Source organism: Narcine bancroftii, chromosome 3 (assembly GCF_036971445.1).
Source record: "Narcine bancroftii isolate sNarBan1 chromosome 3, sNarBan1.hap1, whole genome shotgun sequence".
NCBI lineage: Eukaryota > Metazoa > Chordata > Chondrichthyes > Torpediniformes > Narcinidae > Narcine > Narcine bancroftii.
The window spans coordinates 157,239,653-157,267,383 of NC_091471.1; the positions used below are offsets into that span (position 1 = coordinate 157,239,653).

General features: G+C 38.5%; 1 protein-coding gene across 1 annotated transcript in view; it reads left to right on the plus strand.

The window, feature by feature from the left end:
• pkd2 (polycystic kidney disease 2) overlaps positions 1-21,279 on the plus strand; it is a 72,214-nt gene extending 50,935 nt beyond the window's left edge. Inside the window, exons 11-15 of the mRNA XM_069925521.1 lie at positions 986-1,107; positions 1,217-1,334; positions 15,949-16,112; positions 17,202-17,349; positions 18,296-21,279. Coding sequence (XP_069781622.1) covers positions 986-1,107; positions 1,217-1,334; positions 15,949-16,112; positions 17,202-17,349; positions 18,296-18,523 — 780 coding nt within the window. The 3' untranslated portion in view covers positions 18,524-21,279. The remainder of the gene's footprint in view (positions 1-985; positions 1,108-1,216; positions 1,335-15,948; positions 16,113-17,201; positions 17,350-18,295) is intronic.
• The last annotated feature ends 6,452 nt before the right edge of the window (positions 21,280-27,731 follow it).

Genomic DNA, 27,731 nt, shown 5'->3' on the forward strand with positions numbered 1-27,731 from the left:
TTTAATATCCTGATATTTTGAACCTTGGACAAAATTGTTGACGTATGTCCTTTGTTAAGTTGTTGTGTGGAAGAAATTTGTTGTTAAGAGTCCATCAACAATACAAGGCCTCCAAGACTCTGAGGTAGATTGTTGAATACATCACACTACTTCATTTCTTTTTCCTGATCTTCATTCTTGCCAATTACTGGTCCAATTCCATTCCACTTGTTGGAACAGGTTCCCAGTTGAAAAGCTACTTGTGTTTTACTTCTCCAAAGGAATGGAATAGGTAGAGACCCAGAATCCTGTTAATCAGCCATGCTCAGAAAACTTGCATTGTGCAACATCAGAACAAGAAATAATGTCAAAATATTACATACCTTTTTATTTGTGTTCATCATTTATCATTCATGTTCAGACTTCCAGAGGCTATTTGACACAGTGACTTGAGACACCAGAAATAAATGTGACCTCTGTTAACCCAGTATTGTACAGACAAGTACAGTTGTGTTGTTACTGATCTGCTCGTCATTGAACAGATCTGTTCTAAATACACTAACTGACTCATTCTTATAGCAAATCTTTGCTAACTTCATGAATAGCATCCCTGCTTCCAAGTTGCCCAGAACTGTTTCTCTACCCCTCTTATCATGATGTGATGTCTTTCTTCACCAAAGCATTCACTAATACTTGTTATCAGGTTATTTTTTTCTGAAAAGGAGCAATGCACTTTTAAGATTCAACTTCTTACAATTAACAATATTTTCATAAAAGGTACTGTAGCCAGAGCATATCCTGAATTGGTTCATAAATGTTAAATTGAATGTTGGTAGCTGTAGTAGTTCAGAAGTCAACGTCTTAGCTATTATTTCTAACGTTATTACTATTTGCCCAGTTGTCAGAGCCTCGCCTATGAACTGTTAGTTTTCAATCTAAGCTGCTTACCACTTTGCTTGCCTTGGCTACTGAGAACTCATCAGCTACAAATTTTTAATTTAACCAGGGCTGTAGCAAGGCCATGCTGAAACTCCGGCTAAGGAAGACGACTGTTGATGACATTACGGAAAGCTTACGGCAAGCTGGAGGGAAACTAAATTTTGATGAGTTGCGGCAAGATCTGAAGGGGTGAGTAAAACTTGCAAAAATATTGAAGAATCTTTATTTTATTGGTAATGCAATCTGAAAATAATTTTGTTAATGGAACCAAAATCCTTTGCCTTTGTCCTCTTCTTAGGAGGGGTCACACAGATGCTGAGATAGAAGCGATCTTTGCCAAATATGATCAGGATGGAGATCAGGCGCTGACAGAGCATGAACATCAGCAGATGAGAGATGATTTGGAGAAAGAGAGAGTGAGTTAGCCAGAAGGTTGGGTTCATTTATATTGGTTAATGTGTACTTCAAGTCCATTTGATTTGTTTGAAATGGCAGTTTCTTCATCTGGAACTTTGCCTTCCATACCCCTCCCATCCATATCAGAATCAAAATCCGAATTTATTGTCAGGAACAAGTCATGAAATTCGGTGTTTGTGGCAGCATCATAGAGCAAACATACATAATATATCCATCTTATGACATTACTATAAAAAAAATACTGCACGAAAACTAAGGCAGCATCTTAGATTATTCAGGAATCTAATGGCAGCAGGGAAGAAGCTGTCCTTGAGCCATTGAGTGCACGTCCTTAGGCTCCTGTACCTTTTCTCTGATGATAGCAGAGTGAAGAGGGCATGGCCTGGGTGGTGAGGGTCTTTGAAGATAGAGGCTGGTTTTTTTTAAGACACCACCTCATGTAGATATCCTCGATGGAGTGAAGTCTGGTGCCTGTGCTATCACAGGCTGAGTTAACAACCCTCTAGAGTTTATTCTTGTCCTAAGAGTTGGCCCCTCCATACCAGGCAGTGATGCTACCAGCCAGAATGCGCTCCATGGTACACCTGTGGAAGTTTACAAGAGTCTTCATTGACATACTGAACCATCTCAGACACCTCACAAAAGTGTACCCACTGACAAGCCTTCTTTGTGATTGCATCAACGTTAGAGGCTCCAGGACAAAATCTCAGAGATAGGATTTTGAAATTCTACTGAGGCCTCGATGAGAACTGGGTTGTGTTCCCCTGACTCCCTCCTGAAGTCCACAGTCATTTCCTTGGTTTTTCTGACGTTGAGCGCAAGGTTGTTGTTGTTATACCATTCAACGAGCTGATCTATCTCCCTCCTGTACGCTTGCTCATTGCCGTTTGTGATTCTGCCGATAACTGTGGTGTCATCAACAAACTTGTAGATCATTGGAATTGTGCCTGGCCACACAGTCATGGATGTATAATGAGTAGAGCAGTGGGCTAAGCACGCATCCTTGGGGTGCGCCTATGTTGATAATCAGTGAGGAGGAGACATTGTTTCCAATTCATACTGATTGTGGTCTTCTGATGAGAAAATCAGTGATCCAGTTGCAGATTTGGGTACAGAGGACTAGAGTTTGTAGCTTCTTGACCAGCACTGAGGGAATAAGGGAATAACGGTATTGAAGGCTGAGCTGTGGTCTATGAAGAGCAGCCGTATGTATGAATTGTTGTTTTCAAAGTGATCCAGAGCTGAGTGGTGAGCCAGTGATATTGCATCTGGCATGGAGTGATGGTGACAGTAGGTTAATTGCAGTGGCTCCAGATCTTTGCTTAGGTACATGCCAATTCTGGCCATGACCAGCCTCTCGAAGCATTTAATTACAGTAGAAGTTAGTGCTACTGGGCAGCAGTCATTGAGGCAGCTCATGCTACTCTTCTTGGGTACCATGATGATTGATGGTCTTTTGAAGCTGGTGGGAACCTCCGACTGCCACAATGAGAGGTTGAAAAAGTCCATGAACACTCCAGCTAATTGGTTAGCGCAGATTTTCAGTACCCTGCCAGGTATGCCATCAAGGCCTAACATCTTATGAGGGTTCACCTTCTTGATATTCTGACGTCGCCCTCAGAGATAGATATCACAGGATCCTCAGCCTTTTCATGGATTTTAGTAGGCATTGTTTCGTTATTCTTTTCAAAGCAGGTAAAGAAGGTGTTCAGCTCATTGGGTAGTTAAGCATCACAGCCATCTATAGTGTTTGCCCTCACTTAGAAGGCGGTAATAGCCTGCACTCCCTGCCACAGCTGGCATGTATCTGTCTCTAGTTTCCTCTGAAATTGCCACTTTACTTCAGAGATGGCTTTCCCAAGGTCGTACCTGGACTTATTGTAAAGATCACGATCCACGGCCATAAATGCCTTGTTCTCACCCTCAGCAGTTTGCAGATTCTCTGATTCATCCAGGGCTTCTGTTTGGGGGGACACCTGGTATTTGTGCGTGGGGACACATTCATCCACGCAGGTCTTGATTAAGTCGGTGACACCTGTTGCATATTCATTCATCTATGGATGAGTTCTTGAATATGTTCCAGTCCATCGATTCAAAGTGGCCCTGTAGATGCTCCTCCGCCTCGTAGTATGGTTAGTTATGTGTGGTGTAGCCGCGGTCAAGTGTGTTGGTTCCCCTGATATGTTGGTGGTAGTTTGTCAGAGACTTCTTCAGGTTGGGCTGATTGAAATCTTCCACAATGATCGGGAAGGCATCAGGATGTGCTGCCTCATGGCTGTTTATCACAGTGCTCAGTCTCTCCAGTGCCAGCCTGACGTTAGCCTGGGGTGGAATGTACTCTATGACCAGGATGATGGCGATGAACTCCCTTGGTGGGTAGAATGGGCAACACTTGATCACCAGATGTTCCAGGGTCGGGGAACCAGGACTTTGACATGACTGTTACATTTGTACACTACAATGAATAATGATAATTCAAATGCAGCCTCCCCTAGTTTTTCTACACGCCAGTACTCAATCAGCGTGATGGAGGGTGTAGTCCTTGGCCTGCAGTACCATATCTAGAATGTCCGCGTTTAGCCCTGTTTCTGTAAAGCACATCATGCAACACTCCCTGATGTCTCTCTGATGTTGAAGTCTGGTTTGGAATTCATCAAGTGTATTCTCCTAGGTCTATATATTGGTCTGGAGGATGGTAGGGAGCAGAAGCCTCAGGTCCCAGCATCTCAGCTTGATCTGCTTTCCCCCTCTACGTCCATGTGGTCGGGTCTTCTTTACCTGGCTCCACTGCAGGAGTTGTTGTTGTGCCTGCAGGAGTTGTTGTTGTACCTGCTTGAGCTGTTTAAAACTCAGGAACTGTTGATATATCGATCCAAGCTCATCTTAAATGTTAAAATTGAACCTACATTCGCCACCTCGGCTGCAGCTTGTTCCACACTCTCGCCACCCTCTGAGTGAATACGTTCCCACTGATGTTCCCCTTAAAAATTTCACCTTTCACCCTTAACCCATGTGCTCTATTTCTTGTCTCACCAAACCTTAGTGGAAAAAACTTGTTTACATTTACCCTGTTTGTACCTACCACTCATAATTTTGCATACCTGTCAATTCTCCCCTCATTCTCTGACATTCCAAGGAATAAAGTCTAAGCGTATTTAACCTTTCCTGATAACTCAGCTCTTCATGTCCCAGCAATATCCTTGTAAATTTTCTCTGCACTCTTTCAATCTTATTAATATCTTTCCTGTAGATGTGACCAAAGCTGCACACAATACTTCAGATTTGGCCTCCCCAATGTCTTGTACAAGTTCAACACAACATCAAAACTCCCATACTCAACGACTTCTGAAGGCCAATGTGTCAAAATCTCTCTTTATGATCATATCTACCTGTAATGCCACTTTCAAGGAATTTATCTGTAATCCTAGATCCGGGTTCTGATAGAGATTGTGGAGGCATCAGTAATGATCTCTCATGTATCAATAAATTCTTTTTTTAATATTTTATTTTGATTTTATCAATAAACAGACTCAAAATTACCATCACAGATGTTAATTAATCATTGATACGTGTTCCAAATATAGCCCCTATTTCCCCCCCCAACAAACCCCTAAATAAATGAAGAAAAGGGAAGAAGAAATGACAGAAAAATGAAAAGAGAGAAGGAAAAAGGAAAAGAGAAGAAAGAAGCTGTCGAGATCTGGACAAATCTGAAGTATTGTGTGCAACTTTGGTCCCATGCAATTTTAAGAAATTCTAATTGGTACTTAGACAGCCTCATTTTAGGTCTTAACGTCCACAATATTTCCTCAGAGAAAAAATTCTGGACTTAGAGGCAATTGTTTCCCAATAATTTGATTTAGTAAAACTCTTAAATTTTCCCAATTTGGAACATGAGCAGGTAGAATGTCAGAAAGTACCTGTTTCTTCCCTGCATCTATGAATCTTGTATGGTCATGGAGGACTAGAATATCGCAAATGTTACTCCACTATTCAAGGAGAGACGCAGCAGAAAGGAAATTAGACCACTTAGCCTGACATAAGTGGTTAGGAAGATGTTGGAGTCGGTTGTCAAGGATGAGCTTACAGAGTACTTGGAGGCACAAGACAAGATAGGCCAAAGTCAGCATGGTTTCCTTTTTTAAAATACTTTTTTTTCATTTTTTTTCCATAAATATATTCATAGTCTTTAAACTTTTATATGTTTCAAATATGTATATTAAATCTTTACAAACAAAATAAAACAGAAACATTTGCCGTCTTTTTCCCCCCCCACCCCCAAAATATAAGAATATAACTTTTCATACCATCAGAGCTCTAATTTTTTTCATAATTGTTTTTTCTGGGTTATCACATCTTTACATACCTTGAAGGCTCAGGCTTACAATTGGACCCCTACATAATCTGTATGGCTGCCATGTGTTAATGAAAGTGTCATATTTATTTTTTAAGTTATGTGATTTTCTCCATGGGTATACAACTATGCATCTCCCCGGCCCATTGAGCAATAAGTAGGGGAGAGTCGGTCTTCCAAGTGATTGCTATACACTTCTTGGCCACAGCCAGGGCTACCTTATCAAGAGATTTGAAATTTAGATAATTTGTTGCTCACGTCCATAAGGTTGCGCAAAATTACAGCTCTGGGTTGTATGTGAAGGTCATCCCCTGTTATTCTTGTTAGTGTTTCAGTGATATCATGCCAGAATGGTCTTACCTTCACACACGAACATGTAGAATGTATGAAGGTTCCAATTTCGATGCCTCATATCAAGCACTTTTCAGATATTTCAGATTTTGATTTATGTAATTTTTGTGGTGTGAGATATAATTGATGTTAAAAAAAATGTATTTAACCAATCCATTTCTCGCATTAATCGTTGATGTAATACTGTCTAAACACCAGACAGACCAGCATTCCTCTGGTATTATAGAACCTAGGTCTGACCCCTACCTTTCTCTTGACCTTTGTAGGCCTGGCTTAACACTTTCGCCTTGGAGAGCAGAATACATCCTAGTTATAAATTTAGGTGCATTTCCCAGTCAAAGCATTCCCTCCACTTCGTTACTTGAGGGCGGGGCCATTGTGGGTCCCCATCTCTCTCGCAAGAAGGTCCTCAACTGAAGAAAGCAGTAGAAGGTTCCATTTGACAGATTATATTTCTGTTTTAATTGATCAAATGACACAAGTAATCATGGTAATCATCAATATATTTAATTCCTTTCTCGTGCCAAATATTTAAAAATTCTATTGCCCAAGTTCATGGGCATATTTCATTTTGGCACAATGTGCTTTTGTGATAACCCCACTTTTTTTTAATACTTTCATTAATCTCATGCCAAATTTTAATCATATATATTAGAATGGGGTTTATTTGTTTTTTTTGTTATTAATTTGACATTCCATTTATAAATTAAACCCTTTGCTGTACTCTCTCTCATAATATGTAGTCCCATTTGGATCCATGAGGGAGAATTTCCTTCTTTGAAAAAGATTGAGAGGAACCTCACCTGGGCTGATAAAAATATTAAAAAAAATCTTAATCCTCCCATCCTATATTCCTACATCAATTTTTCCATAGTGATCCTAGGCAGTTTGTTATGACCATTAAGTATCTTAAAAAAGTTTTTAAGCAAAGAAATTGGCAACAATTGAAAGAGGTTTTGCAGTCTCAGCATCACTTTCATTTTCACACAATTAACAGTTATAGGCAGATCTCTCCATCTTTGTAAAGCCCTCTATTTTTTCAAGCAAGGGTGATAGTTAAATTTGTATAAATTTTGTCGATTATTATCTACCATTATTCCAAAACATTTAATTCCAACCTTTTTCCATTTAAATCGGCTTCCTTTTTGGTATTTTTCAGAGTCAAGATTTGTTAATGGCATAACTTCACTTTTTTCCAAATTAATTTTATCCTGAAACTCTCCCATATTTTTCCAGTGTGGTCTGTAGTTTGGTCAAAGACTCAGCCAGGACTGATAAGTATAGCAGCTCATCACCTGCAAATAAATTGATTTTATGCTCTTCCTGGCCAACTCGGAATCTCTTTATATCCATATCTCTCTTTATAATTTCTGCTAATGGTTTGATCGCCAAGGCAAAGAGGCCTGGAGCCAGTGGGTACCCCTGTCTACGAGATCTACTCAAAGGAAATATTGACAACATTTGGCCATAAGTTATACTTTTGGCTTGTGGTTTATGGGAAAGAGTTTTTATCAAATCAATAAATGTTTGGCCCATCCCAAACTTTTCTAGCACTTTGAATAGGAATAGTCATCTGAATTTATCAGTTTAGGTAGATATTCCCCTAGTCTATTGGTTTGTGCTTTTGCCAAAATTTTGTAATCCACATTTAACAAGGAGATAGTTCTGTATGAAGACAGTTTTTGTAGGTCTCTGTTTTTTTTTTTGGTAGTACCGTAATGATAGCTGTTGAGAATGATTCTGGGAGAATCTTAGTTTCCACTGCCCGATCCAATACCTCCATTATGAGAGGTATCAAAAGATCTTTAAATTATCTATAAAACTTGGGTGGGAAACCAACCTTTCTCGGTGACTATTTGCCTGTAATGTATTTAATGCTTTTTCTTTTTTTTTGAATATTTATGATTTTCCAAACTTAAACTCAAACAGTTATCAACACTATCAGTGACAATGTTAACAGTATCAGCATTGACTACAATTAACAATTATTAATTCTATACATAGTTTTCTGCAGAGTTCAAGCTCTTTCCATTCCCCTCCCTCCTCCCCCCACCACACCTTCAACATTTAACACTTAACTAACCATAATTACACACAACATTGAAGACAAAACAAAGGTGTGAAACATATATCTTGGGTTTGCCAGAGCTCAGGCTGATTTCTTCTCTTGATTTTTCCTGGTTAGGATGGGATGAACCCTCCCCCTCCCCCCATTGATTGAGGGATAGACGAGGAAGGTAGGGCAGCGAGGCATAATGGTTCACACTACAATTGTGCTCCTATGGAATTTAGATATGGTTGCCAATTTTTCAGGAAAGTGTTATATTTTTTCTTCAAATTGTAAGTAATTTTCTACAGGGGGAACCCAGGTTTGCATTTCTGTGTTCCAGCACACAATGTTCAGACAGGAGCTGGATTTCCAAGTAACCATTATGCACTTCCAGGCCACTGCCAATACAATCATATTTAAAGCTTTATCGATCTCTTCTCTAGTAATCTAATTCCATCTTATCTCTGTCTTCCAATTTTGGCAGTTCCATCATGAGAAAAATTCATCTATTTCAGTGGAGCCCCTCTGAACTCCGATTCATATAGCTTTGTATTATATTGTTTAAAAGTATCATTGATTTCTTTCTGATTATATGTTAATTTGTCTTGCTCTTTTTGAATTGCATTTATCATCCTTGATGTCTCCTCTGCCTTTAATTGCCATGACAAAACTTTGTGTTCTCTCTCCAAATTCATCGTAGTTCTATTTTGACTTTAAAATAGTTTTTTTTTCTGTTCTATATGTTTGTGAAGTATTATATTTCAATTTTTGGCTTGCAAAAGTTTTGTATTTTTCTTTCGAAGCCATTTTCTGGTATTCTTTTTCCAATTCTCTTATTTCTTTTTCCAATTCTCTTATTTCTTTCTCCAGGTCATTGACTTCTGCCATATATTCTTTCTTTATTTTTTTCATTTATGAAATTATATGAAATAATGTTCATTCAAATAAGCTTTTAATGTATCCTATATTAGGAAACTATCATTAGTAGAGGGTTTGTTTGTTTCACAAAACAATTCTATTTGTTCCCTGATAAAATATAGAAGTCTGTCCTTCTCAACAGTGTAGGGTTAAGATGCCATCTGTATACATTATTTTGCTTCTCAGGCATTGTTATTGTTAAAGTCAGAGAGTAGTTTAGTTAAGTATTCCATTTCAACCACTTTATTTTTCAATTGTCCAGAAATTAAGAGCAAATCTATTCTTGTATAGGAGTCATGAACCTTTGAGTAGAATGAGTAATCTCCTGTCATGGGGTGCAACTGTCTCCATACATCTATCAGGTTTAAATCTTTCATAAAAGATAGAGTAGTTTTTGCCTTTGTCACTCTCCTTGCTGATTTTTCAAGGATGGGATCCAAGAAAAAATTAAAATCTCATCCAATCAGTATATTTTGTCTACCCTCCACTGTTTTAAAGAAGACATTTTCTATGAAGGATTCATCTATAAACTTGGAGCATAACTATTCATGAGTATCCAGGATTCTGCAGATATCTGACAATGTGCTATTACAAACATTCCTTCTGGGTCAATGGATGTATCTTCGACCAACACCAGTATACTTTTGTTTATTAAAATTGCTACTCCCCTTGCTTTGGTGTTAAAAGAGGAGGATGTGACTTGTCTCCATATACCTTTTTTAATTTATTGTGTTCTGATTTTGTAAGGTATGTTTCTTGTAGGAAAACTATATCTGCCTTTAATTTTTTAAAGTGTGCCAAAACTCTTTTCCTCTTTATGGGTCTATTTATCCCATTAATATTTTAACTGATAAATATGAATAAAACTTTAAAATTTACATTTGTACATATTCAGTTCTATCATTAGACCCTTTAGATCACTTTACAGTAAAGTGATTTTTCCCTTTTAATAAACGCATATATTGTCCCTTCTCCGATGATGACATAATCGAAAATCCTCAGAAGGCAGCGCAAAAACCCATGGTACTATCTGAGGAAGAACCCCTCCCTTTAGCTTCAGTGCCATTTTGAAAAAATTCTTCCTCTCCGGTGCCATTAACCCCCTCCTGCAACTTTTTCACTAAATATTTACTCTCTGTTGAGTTCTCCATATACCTTTCAATATTTATTTTAAATAACCAATAATAAATAGTTCAAAAATATAATTATAAAATTATTTTAGTTTTTATCTGATTTTTAACATTTACAGTTCACTTTGTCTTTGTTCTTGTTCTTTTTCTTCTTTCTGGCATCTATTTTTGGGTCCCCTTTACAGTTCTTGCAGAAATCTCTCTACTTCCTTTACTGTTTTATAAAATCTTCAGGGTCCCTCTGCTTTCTTTCTTTGGCTTGGCTTCGCGGACGAAGAGTTATGGAGGGGGTAAATGTCCACGTCAGCTGTAGGCTCAATTGTGGCTGACAAGTCTGATGCGGGACAGGCAGACACGGTTGCAGCGGTTGCAGGGGAAAATTGGTTGGTTGGGATTGGGTGTTGGGTTTTTCCTCCTTTGTCTTTTGTCAGTGAGGTGGGCTCTGCGGTCTTCTTCAAGGGAGGTTGCTGCCCGCCAAACTGTGAGGCGCCAAGATGCACGGTTTGAGGCGATTTCACCCCACTGGCAGTGGTCAATGTGGCAGGCACCAAGAGATTTCTTTAGGCAGTCCTTGTACCTCTTTGGTGCACCTCTGTCACGGTGGCCAGTGGAGAGCTCGCCATATAACATGATCTTGGGAAGGCAATGGTCCTCCATTCTGGAGACGTGACCCACCCAGCGCAGCTGGATCTTCAGCAGCGTGGACTCGATGCTGTCGGCCTCTGCCATCTCGAGTACTTTGATGTTGGAGATGAAATTGCTCCAATGAATGTTGAGGATGGAGCGGAGACAACGCTGGTGGAAGCGTTCTAGGAGCCGTAGGTGATGCCGGTAGAGGACCCATGATTCGGAGCCGAACAGGAGTGTGGGTATGACAACGGCTCTGTATACGCTTATCTTTGTGAGGTTTTTCAGTTGGTTGTTTTTCCAGACTCTTTTGTGTAGTCTTCCAAAGGCGCTATTTGCCTTGGCGAGTCTGTTGTCTATCTCGTTGTCGATCCTTGCATCTGATGAAATGGTGCAGCCGAGATAGGTAAACTGGTTGACCGTTTTGAGTTTTGTGTGCCCGATGGAGATGTGGGGGGGCTGGTAGTCATGGTGGGGAACTGGCTGAAGGAGGACCTCCGTTTTCTTCAGGCTGACTTCCAGGCCAAACATTTTGGCAGTTTCCGCAAAACAGGACGTAAAGCGCTGAAGAGCTGGCTCTGAATGGGCAACTAAAGCAGCATCGTCTGCAAAGAGTAGTTCACGGACAAGTTTCTCTAGTGTCTTGGTGTGAGCTTGCAGGCGCCTCAGATTGAAGAGACTGCCATCCGTGCGGTACCGGATGTAAACAGCGTCTTCATTGTTGAGTTCTTTAAGTGGTACTGGGTACAACATTGCATATTTTATATTCTGTGTTTTTAATTCATTTTTAACATCACCAATTCTTTTCTTTGTTTTACTAAATTAGCACTTAAGTCTTGAAAAAAATAGTACCTTTCCTCCTTCCTTCTTGACTCAGCCACAGTTTTCCCTGGCATACTCCACTGCTGCTCTCAATGTTGCCTCATGATCCTGGTAACTCAAAATTCTCACCAAGACCGGTCTTGGTCTTTGGTCATCCACCTCCTGGGGCCCAAGATCCGATGAGCTCTCTCTATTAGTAGTTTTCCCTTGAATTTTTCCACTCCCAGCGCTTGTGGGATCCACTCTTCAAAGAAATTCATCGGATCTTTCCCCTTAGTCCCCTCTCTCAGCCTGATGATTCAGACATTATTTCTTCTGCTGAAATTTTCTTCATGGTCGATTTTTGTCCAGCAGCAGCTTTCTACTTCTTTGCATTTTCCTCCAGGGTTTTTAATTGTCTTGTCATTATCAGGTCATTTTCAACCTGGCTCTCCTGAGTAATCAAGCATTCAATTGCTGTCGTTATTTCTGTTACTTTTCCTGCCACCTCTCTTAACACATTTTCTACCTTGGAGAATCGTTCACTCAGAACTTCCATAGACTTTATCATTTTTTGGCAATCCTGTGATGATCCCCCATTTCCTTGGGTTTGTGCCGACATCATGGCTACACCTTCTTCACCACTCCCTTGTGAACTTTCTGTCAGCAATCTCGGTGTTTTTTGAGCTTCTTCAGTTTTATTTTTATGGGTCTTGTTCTTCTTTACCCATCAATCCTTTGTTTTTAACACAAAAAAAATTTTGATGACTTTAAATCTATCTTTTAATCAACCTTCATGGAGAGCTCTTCCAGCCTACATCAATCTGGGTCTTCAGCATGCCCATGCCCCCATCAGCATGACTTCCTTAAGGAAAAATCTTACTTGACAAGCTTATTGGTATTTTTTGAAGATGTGACAAATAGGCTCGATAGAGGAGATGCAGTGAATGTTGTGCATTTGGATTTTCAGAAGACCTTTGGCAAGGTCCCTCACATGAAGTTATTGAACAAGAGCCCATGGTATAACAGGAAACCTACTAGAATGGGGAGAGCTTTGGCTGATTGACAGGAAGAAGAGAGACAGAATATAGGGATGATATTCTGGCTTGCTGCCAGTTGCTAGTAGTGTCCCACAGGGGTCAGAGTTGGGGCTACATCTTTTTATGTTGTATATTAATGATTTGGATTATGGAATGAATGGTTTTGTGGCCAAGTTTACAGATGATTATGAAGGTAAATAGAGGAGCAGGTAATGTTGAGGAAATGATTGGACAGATTAGGAGAATGGATAGAGAAATGAGAAATGAAATAAAATGTTGGAAAGTGTATGGGTCATGTACTTTGGTAGAAAAAATAAACAGGCAGACTATCTTCTAAATGGGGAGAAAATTGAAAATGGTGGCATAGAATATAAAAGCAACTATATTACTGAAAGAAGTTGTTTTAAATAGATCAAAATAAGATTGCTCACTTTCTTATTAAATAAAAGGAATGTCATTTTAGATCAAAGTGCATAAAAAAGGCCAAATCAATCAGAAAGTGAAAATCCATAACATCTACCACTAAATAAAACTATCAAAACAAGGATTAACAAGTTTCACTCATAAAAAATGAAATTTAAACTTAAGACTGTACAGAACTAAAATTATACATTTAGTACAGAACAACAGTGAAGTCATTATAATCATGGAAATCAATATGATATTCGACTTCCAAATTTAAATAGAATTAGAAGATCATGTCTCTTCATCCATCATGATATCTGACCCTACAAATTATAGTTGTTGCCTCCCCTGTTTTTCTTTGGTGAAGACTCCTTCTTTGAACTGAGACCATAGTCAATGTTGAGTTCATGATTCTTTGGCTTGGCTTCGCGGACGAAGATTTATGGAGGGGGTAAAAGTCCACGTCAGCTGCAGGCTCGTTTGTGGCTGACAAGTCCGATGCGGGACAGGCAGACACGGTTGCAGCGGCTGCAGGGGAAAATTGGTTGGTTGGGGTTGGGTGTTGGGTTTTTCCTCCTTTGCCTTTTGTCAGTGAGGTGGGCTCTGCGGTCTTCTTCAAAGGAGGTTGCTGCCCGCCAAACTGTGAGACGCCAAGATGCACGGTTTGAGGCGATATCAGCCCACTGGCGGTGGTCAATGTGGCAGGCACCAAGAGATTTCTTTAGGCAGTCCTTGTACCTTTTCTTTGGTGCAACTCTGTCACGGTGGCCAGTGGAGAGCTCGCCATATAACACGATCGTGGGAAGGCGATGGTCCTCCATTCTGGAGACGTGACCCATCCAGCGCAGCTGGATCTTCAGCAGCGTGGACTCAATGCTGTCGACCTCTGCCATCTCGAGTACTTCGACGTTAAGGATGAAAGCGCTCCAATGGACGTTGAGGATGGAGCGGAGACAACGCTGGTGGAAGCGTTCTAGGAGCCATAGGTGATGCTGGTAGAGGACCCATGATTCGGAGCCGAACAGGAGTGTGGGTATGACAACGGCTCTGTATACGCTTATCTTTGTGAGGTTTTTCAGTTGGTTGTTTTTCCAGACTCTTTTGTGTAGTCTTCCAAAGGCGCTATTTGCCTTGGCGAGTCTATTGTCTATCTCATTGTCGATCCTTGCATCTGATGAAATGGTGCAGCCGAGATAGGTAAACTGGTTGACCGTTTTGAGTTTTGTGTGCCCGATGGAGATGTGGGGGGGCTGGTAGTCATGGTGGGGAGCTGGCTGATGGAGGACCTCAGTTTTCTTCAGGCTGACTTCCAGGCCAAACATTTTGGCAGTTTCCTGAGTTCATGATTATACATGGGAAAAATACTGAAGTGGTTTCCTTCTTCAGTTGCAATGTCCATACTGGACTGGTAACCCTAGCCATTGATCAGCAAATTCATCTGCCCAGTGTTTTTAGTTTAACAACCATAAATTCCAATTTGTAGAACCTTTTTGTAAAAACCATCCACCATCTGCAATCCATGGCTTCACATGACCCTGAATGGGAGGCTAAACAGTACCCAAGGATAACCTGTAGGTTATGGGACAGAAGGAGTGCCTTATGACTCCTTTTGCTGAGCAATTGCGCAGCTCTGACACCGAAAGGAGGTACAGGAGCATGAAAATCAGGACTGCCAGGCTGTAAAATGGCTTCTTCCCACAGGCTTTGAGATTATTATGTGCTGTGTATTAAGTGTTTGAGTGTGTGCACCATGGTCCAGAGTAATACTGTTTTGTCTGGTTGTATGTGTATAGGCAGATTATAATAAACTTGAGTTGCCTGTCCTCCCCCTCCTGCAACCAAGTCTCACGAATGACCACAATGTCTTAACTCCACTTGCTCATCCAAGCTCTAAACTAATCTGCCTTTCCTATAATACTCCTTGCATTGAAATCTGAATGATTTAGGCTAGGGTCTGATGTAGCATTTTCAGTCAGATACTGAGGTCTTCCTCTGTAGTTGTTGCTACCTGGAGTTACTACCACGGATCATTACAGCAGCCATCCACCTTTTTATTCAGTCGCTTTGAATTTTCTACATGATATGGCTTTGATTTTACAGCCAACCATATGGTCACATTGACTCCTCTATATTTGGACTTGTTTCTTTGCATTTTGCAAATTTTTGTGGGACCTGATGCTTGCTTCAACCACCTGGGCTGCATTTTTTTGAATATTTTATTTAAAAAATTTAAAACCACAGTTACATTTCAATTAATATTGGATTATATATATCTAAAAATAAATACATGTGGTATATCACCTGTGGTGCATTGATCAAAGTTTAGACTTGTGATAGGGACCAGGATGCAGTATTGCCTGGTACACAGTATCACAAAACTACCTGTGTATTTCAGTGATTTCACCCACTGCCCCAACACTCACAGTACTGTGAAGCTGCTAGTGGGAAATGACTTGCTACCTACCCTCATGAACTCTGAATGTTAACTTTGACGTGACTTAACAATGTCCCTTCGCCTTCAGACTGACCTAATCTCTTGGGTTGTTTCTAGTTCTTCTGTTGAACTCTTTTGTTTCCCTCAGTTCTTTCATCGGTTGTCTTCAAGCAGTATCTAAATAAAAATTTCAACAATATATTGTTCTCTCAAATCCATCCTTACTGTAAATAACCATTATTTACAGTAAATCTTATATTGAAAAACTATTAAATTTTAGTTTGCAACAATTTAAATTTGGTAAAATTGATATTGAGTACATTAATTTGCACTGTATGTCTTTGGTTAGCATTAGCGGGTGTTATGATATCAGGCCACAATTCTACTTCTTTTGAAGTCTGTGTTCTATGTGGCGAGTGGAGAAGTCCAGTGTGGGACTTTGATTTTACTCTCAATGGAAAAGGTAAATGCAAAGTTCATGTATAAAATGCTCTATTTTCAAGGATGATTTAGACCTGGATAGAAGCTCGCTACCTCGTTCAACCAGTGGCCGAAGCTTCCCACGGAGCATGGATGATTCTGAGGAAGAGGATGATGAAGACAGTGGTCATAGTTCAAGAAGAAGAGGGAGCAGCTCCACAGGGGTATCCTATGAAGAATTTCAAGTGTAAGAATTTACCTTGCAGTATCATTTCATTCACTTGTGAACAATCTTATTCTGGAAGGTCACACATAGCAGATGTAATTTATAATAATTTTTTAAATTTAGAAATACTATCCTATCCTGTGCCATCCATGTACACTATGTGATAAATCGTCTTACTAACCCCGTATATCTTTGGAACATGGTAGGAAACCAGAGACACAGGGAGGACATTCACACTCCTTAAGACAGTGCTAGATTCAAAGCTGTTTCACCGCTATTGTAATAGTGTTGCGCTAACTGTTCTGCCCTTTGTAGAGGAATGTGAACTGATCCTTTTTAGTGGCGAGAATGATCCGAGGCAGCATTGGGCTAAGGATGCAGGATCAGAAGCCTAGTGATGTAAGAAAAGAGATCTTTGAGGAAAATTCTACTAGTTTATTTTTTTAGAAAGCTACCTTGGCTGAAGTAATAAAGGAATGGAGTACAAAATGAGGGATATTTTGTGTTCGAAAACAATGTGCTGAAAATAAATTCGTCAGAAGTCATTAACATCTATAAATGGATAATTAGGTTCCATGTGGAATGCTGCATCCAATCTTGGGTGGAATGGAAAGATTTTAGCAAGGAAACAAGGGAATGTGATGAAATGATATCAGGAATTAGAAACTTCTGAACACTGGGACACTGGAATGTTGTTATTAAACCTGAGAAGGCAAGTAGAACATTTTATGGAAGCGGTCATAATGGTGTCATGTCTTGAAACTAAGCATAAAGAGAAACTATTTCCAGTGACAGAGTGGTTAGTGATTGCAAGACATAGGTTTAAGATAAAAGGTAGAAAAAAAAATGAAGAGCAATTAGACACTAGGACCGCAGTTCCCACCTGAACTGATGAATCTCGGCATTGTGGGAATTGATGCTCACCAAATTCAAAGTATTCTTCAATTTTAGTTTAATGAATTACTGCACTGTAGAATAGTTCAGTGCTAAGCTGTAAAGACTGTGCAATACTATGGAAAGCACTTGTATAACTAAGCAGAGGTGTTCTGCTCGTTCCCAATCTAACTTTACAACCATGTTTTTGTGATGATCTATTTCTTTGACCTTCAGCCTAGTGAGGCGTGTGGATCGAATGGAACATTCCATTGGGAGCATTGTGTCAAAAATTGATGCTGTTATTGTGAAGTTGGAGGCCATGGAGAGAGCCAAGCTGAAGAGGAGAGATGTCTTAGGCAGGTTGTTGGATGGTGTAACGGAGGTGAGCCCTTGAGAATGATTTGATTGACTTTGTCACTATACAGTATCTGCTAATAATCATTTTTTAATTAAAACTTTTCTTTGTTTCTATCATTGTGTCCCTTAAATAAAAGATTTTTAATTTGTATATTGAACTTTCCACAATGATTTTCTGCTTTTGTTCCTTGTAGAAATTATCATTTGGCATTTTGACAGCTAGTTACTATTTAATCTGGTGGAGAGAATTCAGGAATATGGGTGGGTGGCCTTGAAATGAGAGGCTGTTTCGAAGTGATGTCTGGAAGTACATCACCCCTCCCCCACCCCAGCCAAAAGACCTCTGTTGAAGTCGGAACCAGTTGAAATGCGCAACAGTGAAATGGATAGGGTTTCTTCAATGAATACTGAGGCTTGCCAAACCAAAGAAGGCAAAGAGCATAAAACTGTAGCCTGATTGGACAAAATTGGAGCAGAGTGAAGGGAGGAAAGTTTAAGGGAGATGTTGGGGTTTGTTTTTTTTAACACAGAGAGTTGTAGGTGCCTGGAATGCATTGCCGAAGGTGGAAATGGAGGCTAGAACAAAAGGGGATTTAAGAGACTCTTAGACAGTCACGTGGATGAAAGAAATAGAAGGTTGTGAGGTAGAGATGGTTGAGTCTTTTTTGGGTTGGCGCAATATTGTCAGCTGAAGGGCCTATATTGTGCTGTAATGTTTTATGTTGTTCTGTGTCCCCTCACTAATCTCACTATTGCTCAACTTTTTTAAAAAAGGGAATTGACTTAATTTGAGAAGAAGCCTCAGACTGTCCAAATCTGATGCATGATCTGAGTTTGCAGCTTGGTCCCAGAAGTGAGTCAGACAGTGCAATAACTCTTTCTAAACATTAAGTGGAGCTTGCAGTGAGTAAGAGATGAAGCTGAGGTGGTGGCTGCTATGTAACACGAATAACAAATCCCTTGCTCCACAGGATGAGAGGTTGGGCCGGGACAATGATGTCCACAGAGAGCAGATGGAGCGTTTGGTGCGTGAGGAGCTGGAGCGCTGGGAGTCCGATGAGACTATGTCACAGCTGAGTCATCACCTCGGGACCCCCCTGGGTATAAACGGACGGTCTCGGTCCCGCAGTTCCCGCCCATCTTCCTCTCAGTCTACTGATGGCTTGGACACCGGGGTCCTTGCAGGCAGCCATGTTTAGCAGCTGAAGATGCTCCTGTCCAATTGTGTTAATGTCGCACCAGTATTGTCATCTTTATAATGCCTGATCGCACACAACTTGGAATGGATTGTATAGCCATGTAATCATGGATTTTTTAAAATCAACTCTCATCTCCATCGTGCACCTCATCAATAATTTGGTGAAAATGGAATAGAAAACATCCAGTATATCCTCATTACAGAATGCTTTGTCTATGAGATGCCCAATAAATTGGGGAAGAGCAGGGTCTTGGTGACCTCTTTCAATAAGCCAATGTGTGTGTCCAATGGGCCAACAGCCTCATTCATGTGGCAAGATGTTACTTGATCCTAAATGCTCATTTTCTGCATAAAATAAGTGATACCCTTAAAGGTGTGGTGAGGGCTTTTACATCCATGTACTCTACCCCATCCAATGGACGTGTGTTACCTTCATCTTGCCTATTCCTTTTGGAGGATCTGGTGTTTCAGTGAAGTAGGTTATAAGGCTGGGAAATGTTTTTCTCATCCTTAGACCCTTGTAGATTACTAGTAGGAGATGTGGATTGTGAATTTATATTTAAATAAAAGCTAGGTTCAATAATTTATCCAATGGTTTCAAGGAAAGAACAGAGCATTAAGAATAATAGCGTATTCAGCATAGCACAACAGGCTGTATGGCATTGCGATCTCCAGGAGAATAGTTTAAAAAGTTGTGAAATATAAATAGATCTAGAGCTATCGGAACTGAATGAAATTGTCCTATGAGCCTGTGGGCAAGTCACAATTTGCCTGTTCATTTTGAAATGATTCGGTGAAATTCAAGCGAGAAGGAAGAGTTTAGGGCTTCATGTTTTTTGGAGCAAAAGTGAAGTGGAATTGGCTGTATCCCTTACAAGTCACAATGATCCCATCTCTCCAGGCAGATTCACCTTCCACCCTCCAGGTGCCCATATCTCCTCACTAAGGAAATGGAGGAAACTCGAGGGACCTGTGGCCTGGTTCCTTCTTCTGATTCACAAGTTGATCATTGAATGCAGAATTGAATGGGGATGTTTGCTGGCCCAAATCAGGAACTGACAGCCCCATTGCAATGTGGACTCAACTTTCCCATTAATCCTTCAGTGGAATTTGTTAAACAATTGATTTTTTTCATGGATGAAAACTCCTTTAGAATTTTGGTGGTGATGCAGCCAAGTATTCTGTTGCATGATTGGTCCTATTCCATGATTGGTAATGTTTGAGGACAAGCACCTTGATCAATGAGACTGCTACTAACACAAGTATTACCTTATCCTTCAGTCAGAGAAGGAATTTGAAGTTGCCACAAAGGAGCTTCATGGAGCAGGGGTTCATCTGTGTGCTGCTTGGCCCACCCAGCTGGCCTGAAAGATATAAGTCTATCCCCAATTACATTGGTTTCAATTTCTCTGGGGGCAGTGAAAGAAATTATTGTAGTTTTCAAATTTTCCACATGGATTCCATCATGATATGAGGCATGGAAGGCTGCAGAGGGTAAATGGGTAGGTAGGTCACCATGGAGGTGGTGGGCTGAAGGACCTGTTTCTTGCTGTACATGTCTATGATTGTTGATTGAGCAATCAGAATGTTCTGTTGTTTTGAGCACCCACTTGTAGAAATGGACAAAGGTATGGCAGGGTTACAATGCACACTTGATTATCTGAGTTAACAGGCTGAACTTAGAATTTGTTGGATTGATCCAAGAGAAATCTTTGCAAGGATTTGTCTAAAGGTTAATTGAGTGAAAACTGGTATTTAAGCCATTGAAACAGTCCTTAAAAAGAAAGGGCTAAATGAGTAAGAATACTATGATATAAGTAGTGAGTGGGGGTGTTGTGTGGAGCAAGCATTGTAAAAGGGGCCCAATGCCCTGTTTCTGTGCTTCGTTGTCAACCTCTGTGTAGAGTCAGACCAATAATTGGTCAAAACCTGGGCAAAAACTGCTGAGGGCAACCAATGATTTTTTTTTCCATTGTGAGCTTACTTCCCTAAACAAATTATGTAATTGTGAAACCTGCTTTGAATATAGGTTCTACACAGTTGCAGGCCAACCACTCCTTGAAGTGACTATCTATCAGTGCCTTCATCACACCTTAAAACAAGATGAGGTGCTCCGCTCAGGTCAGCGTTACTGGTCGAGGTAGCTGTGCCAGTGAATACTTGTATTATTTTGAAACTTTGGAATATGTTTGCACAACAAATTTATTAAGAGCATTTAAGAGTTATTAACCATCTAAATCTTATTTTCCACATAATTGTTTTTGCACAGTTGCATTTCCAAATGTAGAATGAAAATGCCTTTGCCAAATAATGCAAGAACTAGTTTTGATCTGTTTTTACTTATGTATCTTTTTCTCACAGTTTAGGTTTGCCATTACTTGCATAATGTTGAATAAAAATTCACTTGTACCTATTAATACATCACAGATTTTATAAAGCAAACAAGTGATGTGTAGGATCTTTAACAAACTTCATTTTGAAGTGCAGAATTTCATGGGGTATCCATGCTGTATCTTGACGCTGTGCGTGCCAATGCATAAAGTCTATGGTTTTGTATTTCTGTAGCTTTTGTATCTTAAATGAAATAACCAGCTTCATTACTGTTTCTCATGAATTAACTATGTACACTTTGTTTACAAACTTTGTAACGTAGAGTTACACATTTTAATAGATTTCATGTCTTCCATTATTAGAGGTTTTTTGTAGGTTATGGGCCTGTTGTATCAGAGCACTTTAATAAAGTATATCTTTTCTGCAGACATACTCGTATTCCTCTGCTTTTCACACCACAGATGCAAGATTCAAGAGGGAAGTAACAATTTTTGAGGTGTTAAACTGAGAGGGTTAATTGTCCATGTCATTGCTTGGTTTCCTATACATGAGAGTCATGGATCAATTTGGATACTAAGCAGAAGGCTATCGAACAGGTCTAGTAGGAAAGAGGTGGAAGATGGGAGTTATTATGTCAGCTGATGCAAAAGTATAGAAATATCATCCAAAATACTCACGTATTCACTTCTTGCTCTTGGGCCCCCCTCCCTTCCAGGCCCCTAGACTTATGACTACTCAGCCTAATGGTTAATCTGCCACTGCTTGTTTAGTATCTCAGCTGATTTCTCAGCTCTGTATTGCCACCATCTAAAAATTTTGAACAAAGCCCAATTGCCCAATTTTGAATTGTCTGGAATTTCCTGACATGTTTGTGATGTCTAAGGAATCGTGTTTCCATTTGATTGTGCCTTGTACAAGTTTTCCTTTGTACAAGCCGACAGGGCCTTGGAGGAAAAAAAGATTACAGAAAAGGGCTCAGGCAGAGTAGCAGGAACACCAAAAGTGATCATGAAATTCTAGGTGAACAGGGTTAAACAAAATAATGATGTTTATTGTCATGTACAATGTACATAGGCCCCAAAATTCTTATTTGCTGCAGCCGATCAGCTCCTTCATTTACAAAAAAACTACTACACTGGTATACATTAAGAAATAAACCTAAAAGACATAATAAGTATTCACAGCTACTGTAGCGCAAGGAAAAAAAGTAGTGTTTTTATACATGCATTAAAAACAAAGGTGACCAGGGGGAGGATAGGATCACTGAGGAAATGTATACTTGGAGTCAGAGGAAGTGGATGAGATACTAAACAAGCAGTGGCAGATTAACCATTAGGCTGAGTAGTCATAAGTCTAGGGGCCTGGAAGGGAGGGGGGCCCAAGAGCAAGAAGTGAATACGTGAGTATTTTGGATGATATTTCTATACTTTTGCATTTTTTTCCTATCTGGAATATTACAAATGCTATTTTGTTTTCTAAATTAGGCTCCAAACCTATAAACATTTATAAGTAATGCTTTTAGGACTTCGTACTGCAGCCGCGAAATTGTGTTTACCTTGATGACGTTATTATGTCACAAGATGGTGTCAACATGCGCATATATTGGTTAAAGACAGGGAGCAAACCCTGTGGGAACATGAATCCCTGTATTGTGAAATCTAAAAAATAGAATGGTAAACAGGAAAGTTACTTTAATAAGTACAAGTTTTACCTACCGCTCCCTTACAAATGGTGAGAAAATTAGGAGAGATTGGCTATGCTATTCTCCAAGCACAGGTAAGGCATTCTATTTTAACTGCAAACTGTTTTCAAGTGAAGACCATGCTTGATGACTCGACAATACCAATCAGAATGTGAAAGTACTTCTGGAAAGGGTTGTTGCTACAATTAAATGTCCTGCTTACACATTTAGTATATTATACATAGTAGAATGATATGTTATTTAATGTAACAACATCACTTTATTCAGTGAAGGGTCGGGCGGGGGCAAGATCATGGGGAGCCTTACTAAAGCTCAGCCTAGGGGCCTGGGTAGCCACCATAAATGTCCTTTATATCAGTACTTTACCAAGAAGAGTATGGACAGTGATAGAGAACATCATGTGGAGAATGTTCATGTGCTGAGATCAAGAAAGAGGTGGTGCTGGAAATTTTGAAGAGCATTAAGCTGGGCCTGATGGGATATGTCCTTGGTTATCTAAAGAAACAGGTGAAGAGATTGCTGGGTGACAAAGATCTTTGCATTCTCACTGGTGACCAAGAGATCCCATAGGTCTGGGGAGTAGATGAAACTGAATCTTGTTGAAAAAAAGTAAAGAACGATAATCCAGGAAATTATAGGCCAGTAAGCCTCACATCAGTGACAGGGAAATTTGAATGGGTACAAAAGAATAGGATTTATGCACATTTGGGAAGTCATGGTCAGATTAGGAACAATCAACACTGCTTTGTGAGGGGGAAGTTATATTTTACAAATTTGAGTTTTTTAAGGAGGTGACAAAGATGGTATATGGATGTTTTATACAAAAACGTTTGGGGACAATGCCCCTTGTGGTAGGCTGATTCAGGAGGTGGAGATTCACAGGATCCATACTGAGATAATAGTTTGGATATGAACTTGGCTGGCCCATGGAGATTGATGGTGGAAGGGTGTGATTTGAGCTGGAGGTGAGATTGTAAGGTTCTTACGGTAGGATGGGCACCAGCACCTTTTCATCTGGGCAACAATGGCAAATACTAGAGGACATTTGTTTAAGGTGAGTGGAGAAAAGTTTAGGGAAGATGTCAGAAGGACATTTTTTACACAGTGTGGTGGGTGCCTGGAATGCATTGCCATGAGGTAGGGTGGATCTGATACAATGGGTTTTGGGGTCCTCTGGGCTCATAACAATACTAATAAAGATTCAGTTGCAAGTAAGTTTGTATTATGGGATTCTATGAAAGCATATTTGAGAGGTCAAATAATTCAAAAATAAAGAAAGAATATATGAAAGAAGTAATTCAATAGATAAAGAAATAATGAAATTGGAGAAGGAAATACAAGTTCATAAAGATGAGGAGAAGAGAAAATTGTTAGAGTTGAAATTAAGTCTTAATGCTGTGCAGACTTATAGAGTGGAGAGTTATAATGAGAACACAACAAAAATATTACGAGTTGGGTGAAAGGGCTCAAAGATTTAGCATGGCAATTAAAAATGGAACAAATTTCTAGAACAATAATTGCTACAAAGAAATCAAGTCAGACAACATAAAATGCAGGAAATAAATGATAATCTTAAAGAATTTTATGCTAAACTTTATCATTCAGAATCTATGAAAGATGATAAAATAAGAGATTATTTTAGACAAGTTAAAGGAGGATGACAAGTTAAGACTGCCTGAGAATTTTTCAGAAATAGAAATCTAAGAGACCATAATATCTTTACAGAATGATAAGGTGCTAGGTGAAGATGGTTTTCCACAGGAATTTTATGAAGAGTTTAAGGAGTTATTAATACCTGTATTAATGGAGGTATTAGATCAAAAGAAAGAGGTTCATGATTTACCAGAATTGTTTAAAACAGCATTAATAACTGTAATTCTGAAAAAGGGAAAGATTGTTTACAGCCTTCCTCATATAGACTTATATCATTATTGAATATAGTCTATAAAATTGTATCAAAATTGTTAGCTAATTAGTTGAATTTTTGCCAAAATTAATAAATTTAGATCAGACTGGTTTTATTAAAAATATAAAAGCAGCAGATAATATAGTTAAATTTTTAAAGTTTGATAAATATAGCACAAATTAGGAAGATTCCCACGGTAGCATTAGATGCAGAGAAAACATTTGATTGATTGGAATGGGATTTTTTTATTTGAGACAATTAATGCTTTTGGGATTCCAAATACTTTTATAAATTGGATAAAGGCATTGTATGATCGTCCAAAAGCAAAACTAATTATGAATAAACAAATCTCACAACCCTTTTTGCTCTAAAGGTCTTCTGTACAAGATTGTCCATTATCTTTCTTTTTATTTTCATTAGCATTGAGCCATTGGCATAAATAATTAGAACTGACAATGAAATTAAAGGATTTGAAGTAGGTAATAAGGAACATAAAATTAGTTTATTTGCTGATGATATTATAGTTTATTTAACGAGACCAGAAATATCTTTAAATAAGCTGAACAAGAGATTAAAATCTTTAAATAAGTTGAAGGAGAGATTAAAAGAATATGGGTTAGTATCAGGTTATAAAATTAATGTTGATAAAAGTGAAGTGATGCCCATGGTGGATATGGATTACTCTCAATGTAAAAGAGTGACAAAATTTAAATGGAAAAATGAAGCAATTAAAATTAATAGAAATATAAGTAATTTGTTTGTTAAATTATTTGCCATTGTTAAAAATATTGGAAGAGGATTTGAAAAGATCGAAAGATTTACCAATAGCCTTAATAGAATGAGTGAATTGTATTAAAATGAATATTTTTCCAAGCATGCAATATTTGTTTCCATCATTGCCCATTCATGTACCAGAATCCTTTTTTTGAAGTTTGAATAACGTAGTATGTGAGTTTCTTTGGAAAGGTAAGATGTCGAGAATTGGTTTAGAAAAATTAATATGGAAATTTCATCAGGGTGGTCTAAAACTACCAAATTTTAAGAATTATTTTAAAGCAGCTCAATTTAGATTTTTGTCCTCCCGTTATCAAAGGGGTGAAAAAAACAGCTTGAATTCAAATAGAAATGAATAAAATTGGTAAAACTATTCTGGAGCAAATTTTTTGTAAATGGAATAGTGAGTTGTTTAAAGGAACTAAAGATTTATCAGTATTAAAGCATATATTAAAAATATGGAATAGAATTCATATTGAGAGAGGAATTAAAAATTATCAATTGCCAAAAATGTTAAAACAAAATCAACTTTGTCCTTTTTGATAATTCTTTATTTGACAATTAGTATAGTAAAGGTACACAGAGATTAAAAGATTGTTTTTTAGTATTTTTTTAAACTTTTGATCATTTAAATTGTTAATATACATAAATAATACATTTTTTGCATATTATCAATTAAAAATGTATTTGAAAAAGACTGGGAGTGGTTTTGAGACTCCCCAAACAAATTCAATTTGAAGATACCAAAAAATAAGTAAATTTAAATAGAAGATGGATGGAATAAAATATCTTGGAATAGCAACTGACAACAATTTACAAAATCTATATAAGCTAAATTATGATCCTCTTTTGGGAAAGATAGAGGAAGACCTGCAAAAATGGAAAGATTTACCAATTATTCTAGTGGGAAAGGTTAATAGCGTAAAAATGAAGGTAATGCCAAGACTGGAATATCCTTTTTAATCACTGTCTATTCCACTACCTAAAATTTTCTTAAATTATTAAACAATCATATTAGACAGTTCCTATGGAATAATGAGGTACCACAAATCACACTGGAAAAACTAACATGAGATTATGGTCTGAGAGAACTTCCAGATTTTAAAAAATACTACCTAGCTGCACAGGCTAGATATCTCACAGCCTTCTTTGTGGAAGACAGCCCTCCACCTTGGATTCAGATGGGAATTCACTCAATGGGGGAGGAGGGAGCAAAGGATTTTATCTATAAATGGAGTGTCAAATCTCTAGAATAAAAGACAGATGATCCCATAGTAATACATATGATCAGAACATGGCAAGAAATTTATGAATGCATGGAAAAAATGTAAGGATATCAATAAAAGCACCACTGTGAAAAAATGTGTTATTGCCTATGGGACCTTCTTTTGTTTTCTCCAGCTTAGATTATTCTTAAGAGAAAGAAGAAGACCAACATTGACCCCACCTGAAATTACTGAAAGTGAACGAATGGTCTGGATGGGGAATACTTCCAAATTTATAACAAAAACATACAATGCTCTCCAGAATGAAAGTGCAAGGGAAAGATGGGAGTCAAACTTTGGTGTGGTGATTTCATAAAATGCTGGTCAGATTGGTGTAAGGACAGCATGACATCAATTAGAAATACAAGATATGGATTGGTTTAATATAATGTTTTAACACCAATAATATCTTACCCCACAGATATTGCATAGATCAAAAGCAGAAATTTCAGAGATATGTTTCAGATGTGGGCTGAGACAGGAAATTTTCTACATGCTACATGGTTGTGTGTGAAGGTGAGACCATTTTGGCAAGACATTACAGAAAAATTAACCAGGTTAACAGGAGTGGCCTTCACGGGTGACCCGGTGCGATATCAACTTGGTAATGTTATGGAAATAAGCAAAAGGTTGAATAAATATCAAATTTAATTTATAAAAATGGCACTGGTAATAGCAAAAAAATGCATTGTAATCATGTGGAAGTCTGACTCCCCTCTACTTATAGCACAACGGATTGCAGAAATGAACAGCTGTATACCTATGGGGGGAAAAAAATCACAAAATTTAAAGAATAAATATGACACTTTTATAAGATCTGGCAGCCATCCCTGGACCATCTAGGGGCCCAAATACAGCAATTTTAAAAAGGACTGTAAATGATACTATTATACATCTCCAAACATTATTTCCCCAATTATATTGTATATATTTAAAAGATATATAAGCTCTAATGATGTGCGGATCTGTATGAATGGAAAGAGGGAGGGAGGGAACATTTGGTTTTGTTGTTCGTTAGAAAAAATCTTCAATATCACAATATATTGAACATGTATATTTTTGAAAAAAAATCAAAAATATTTGCTTTAGAGTTAAATGTAGAAGCTATCACTTGACCAACCAATCTCTTTAATTTTTGATGTACTTTCTCAAATAAATGAGCTTCCTAAAAAAAGCAATATCAACTCTAATTTTCTTGAAATGAGTTAATGCTCTTTTTATGGAATTATTA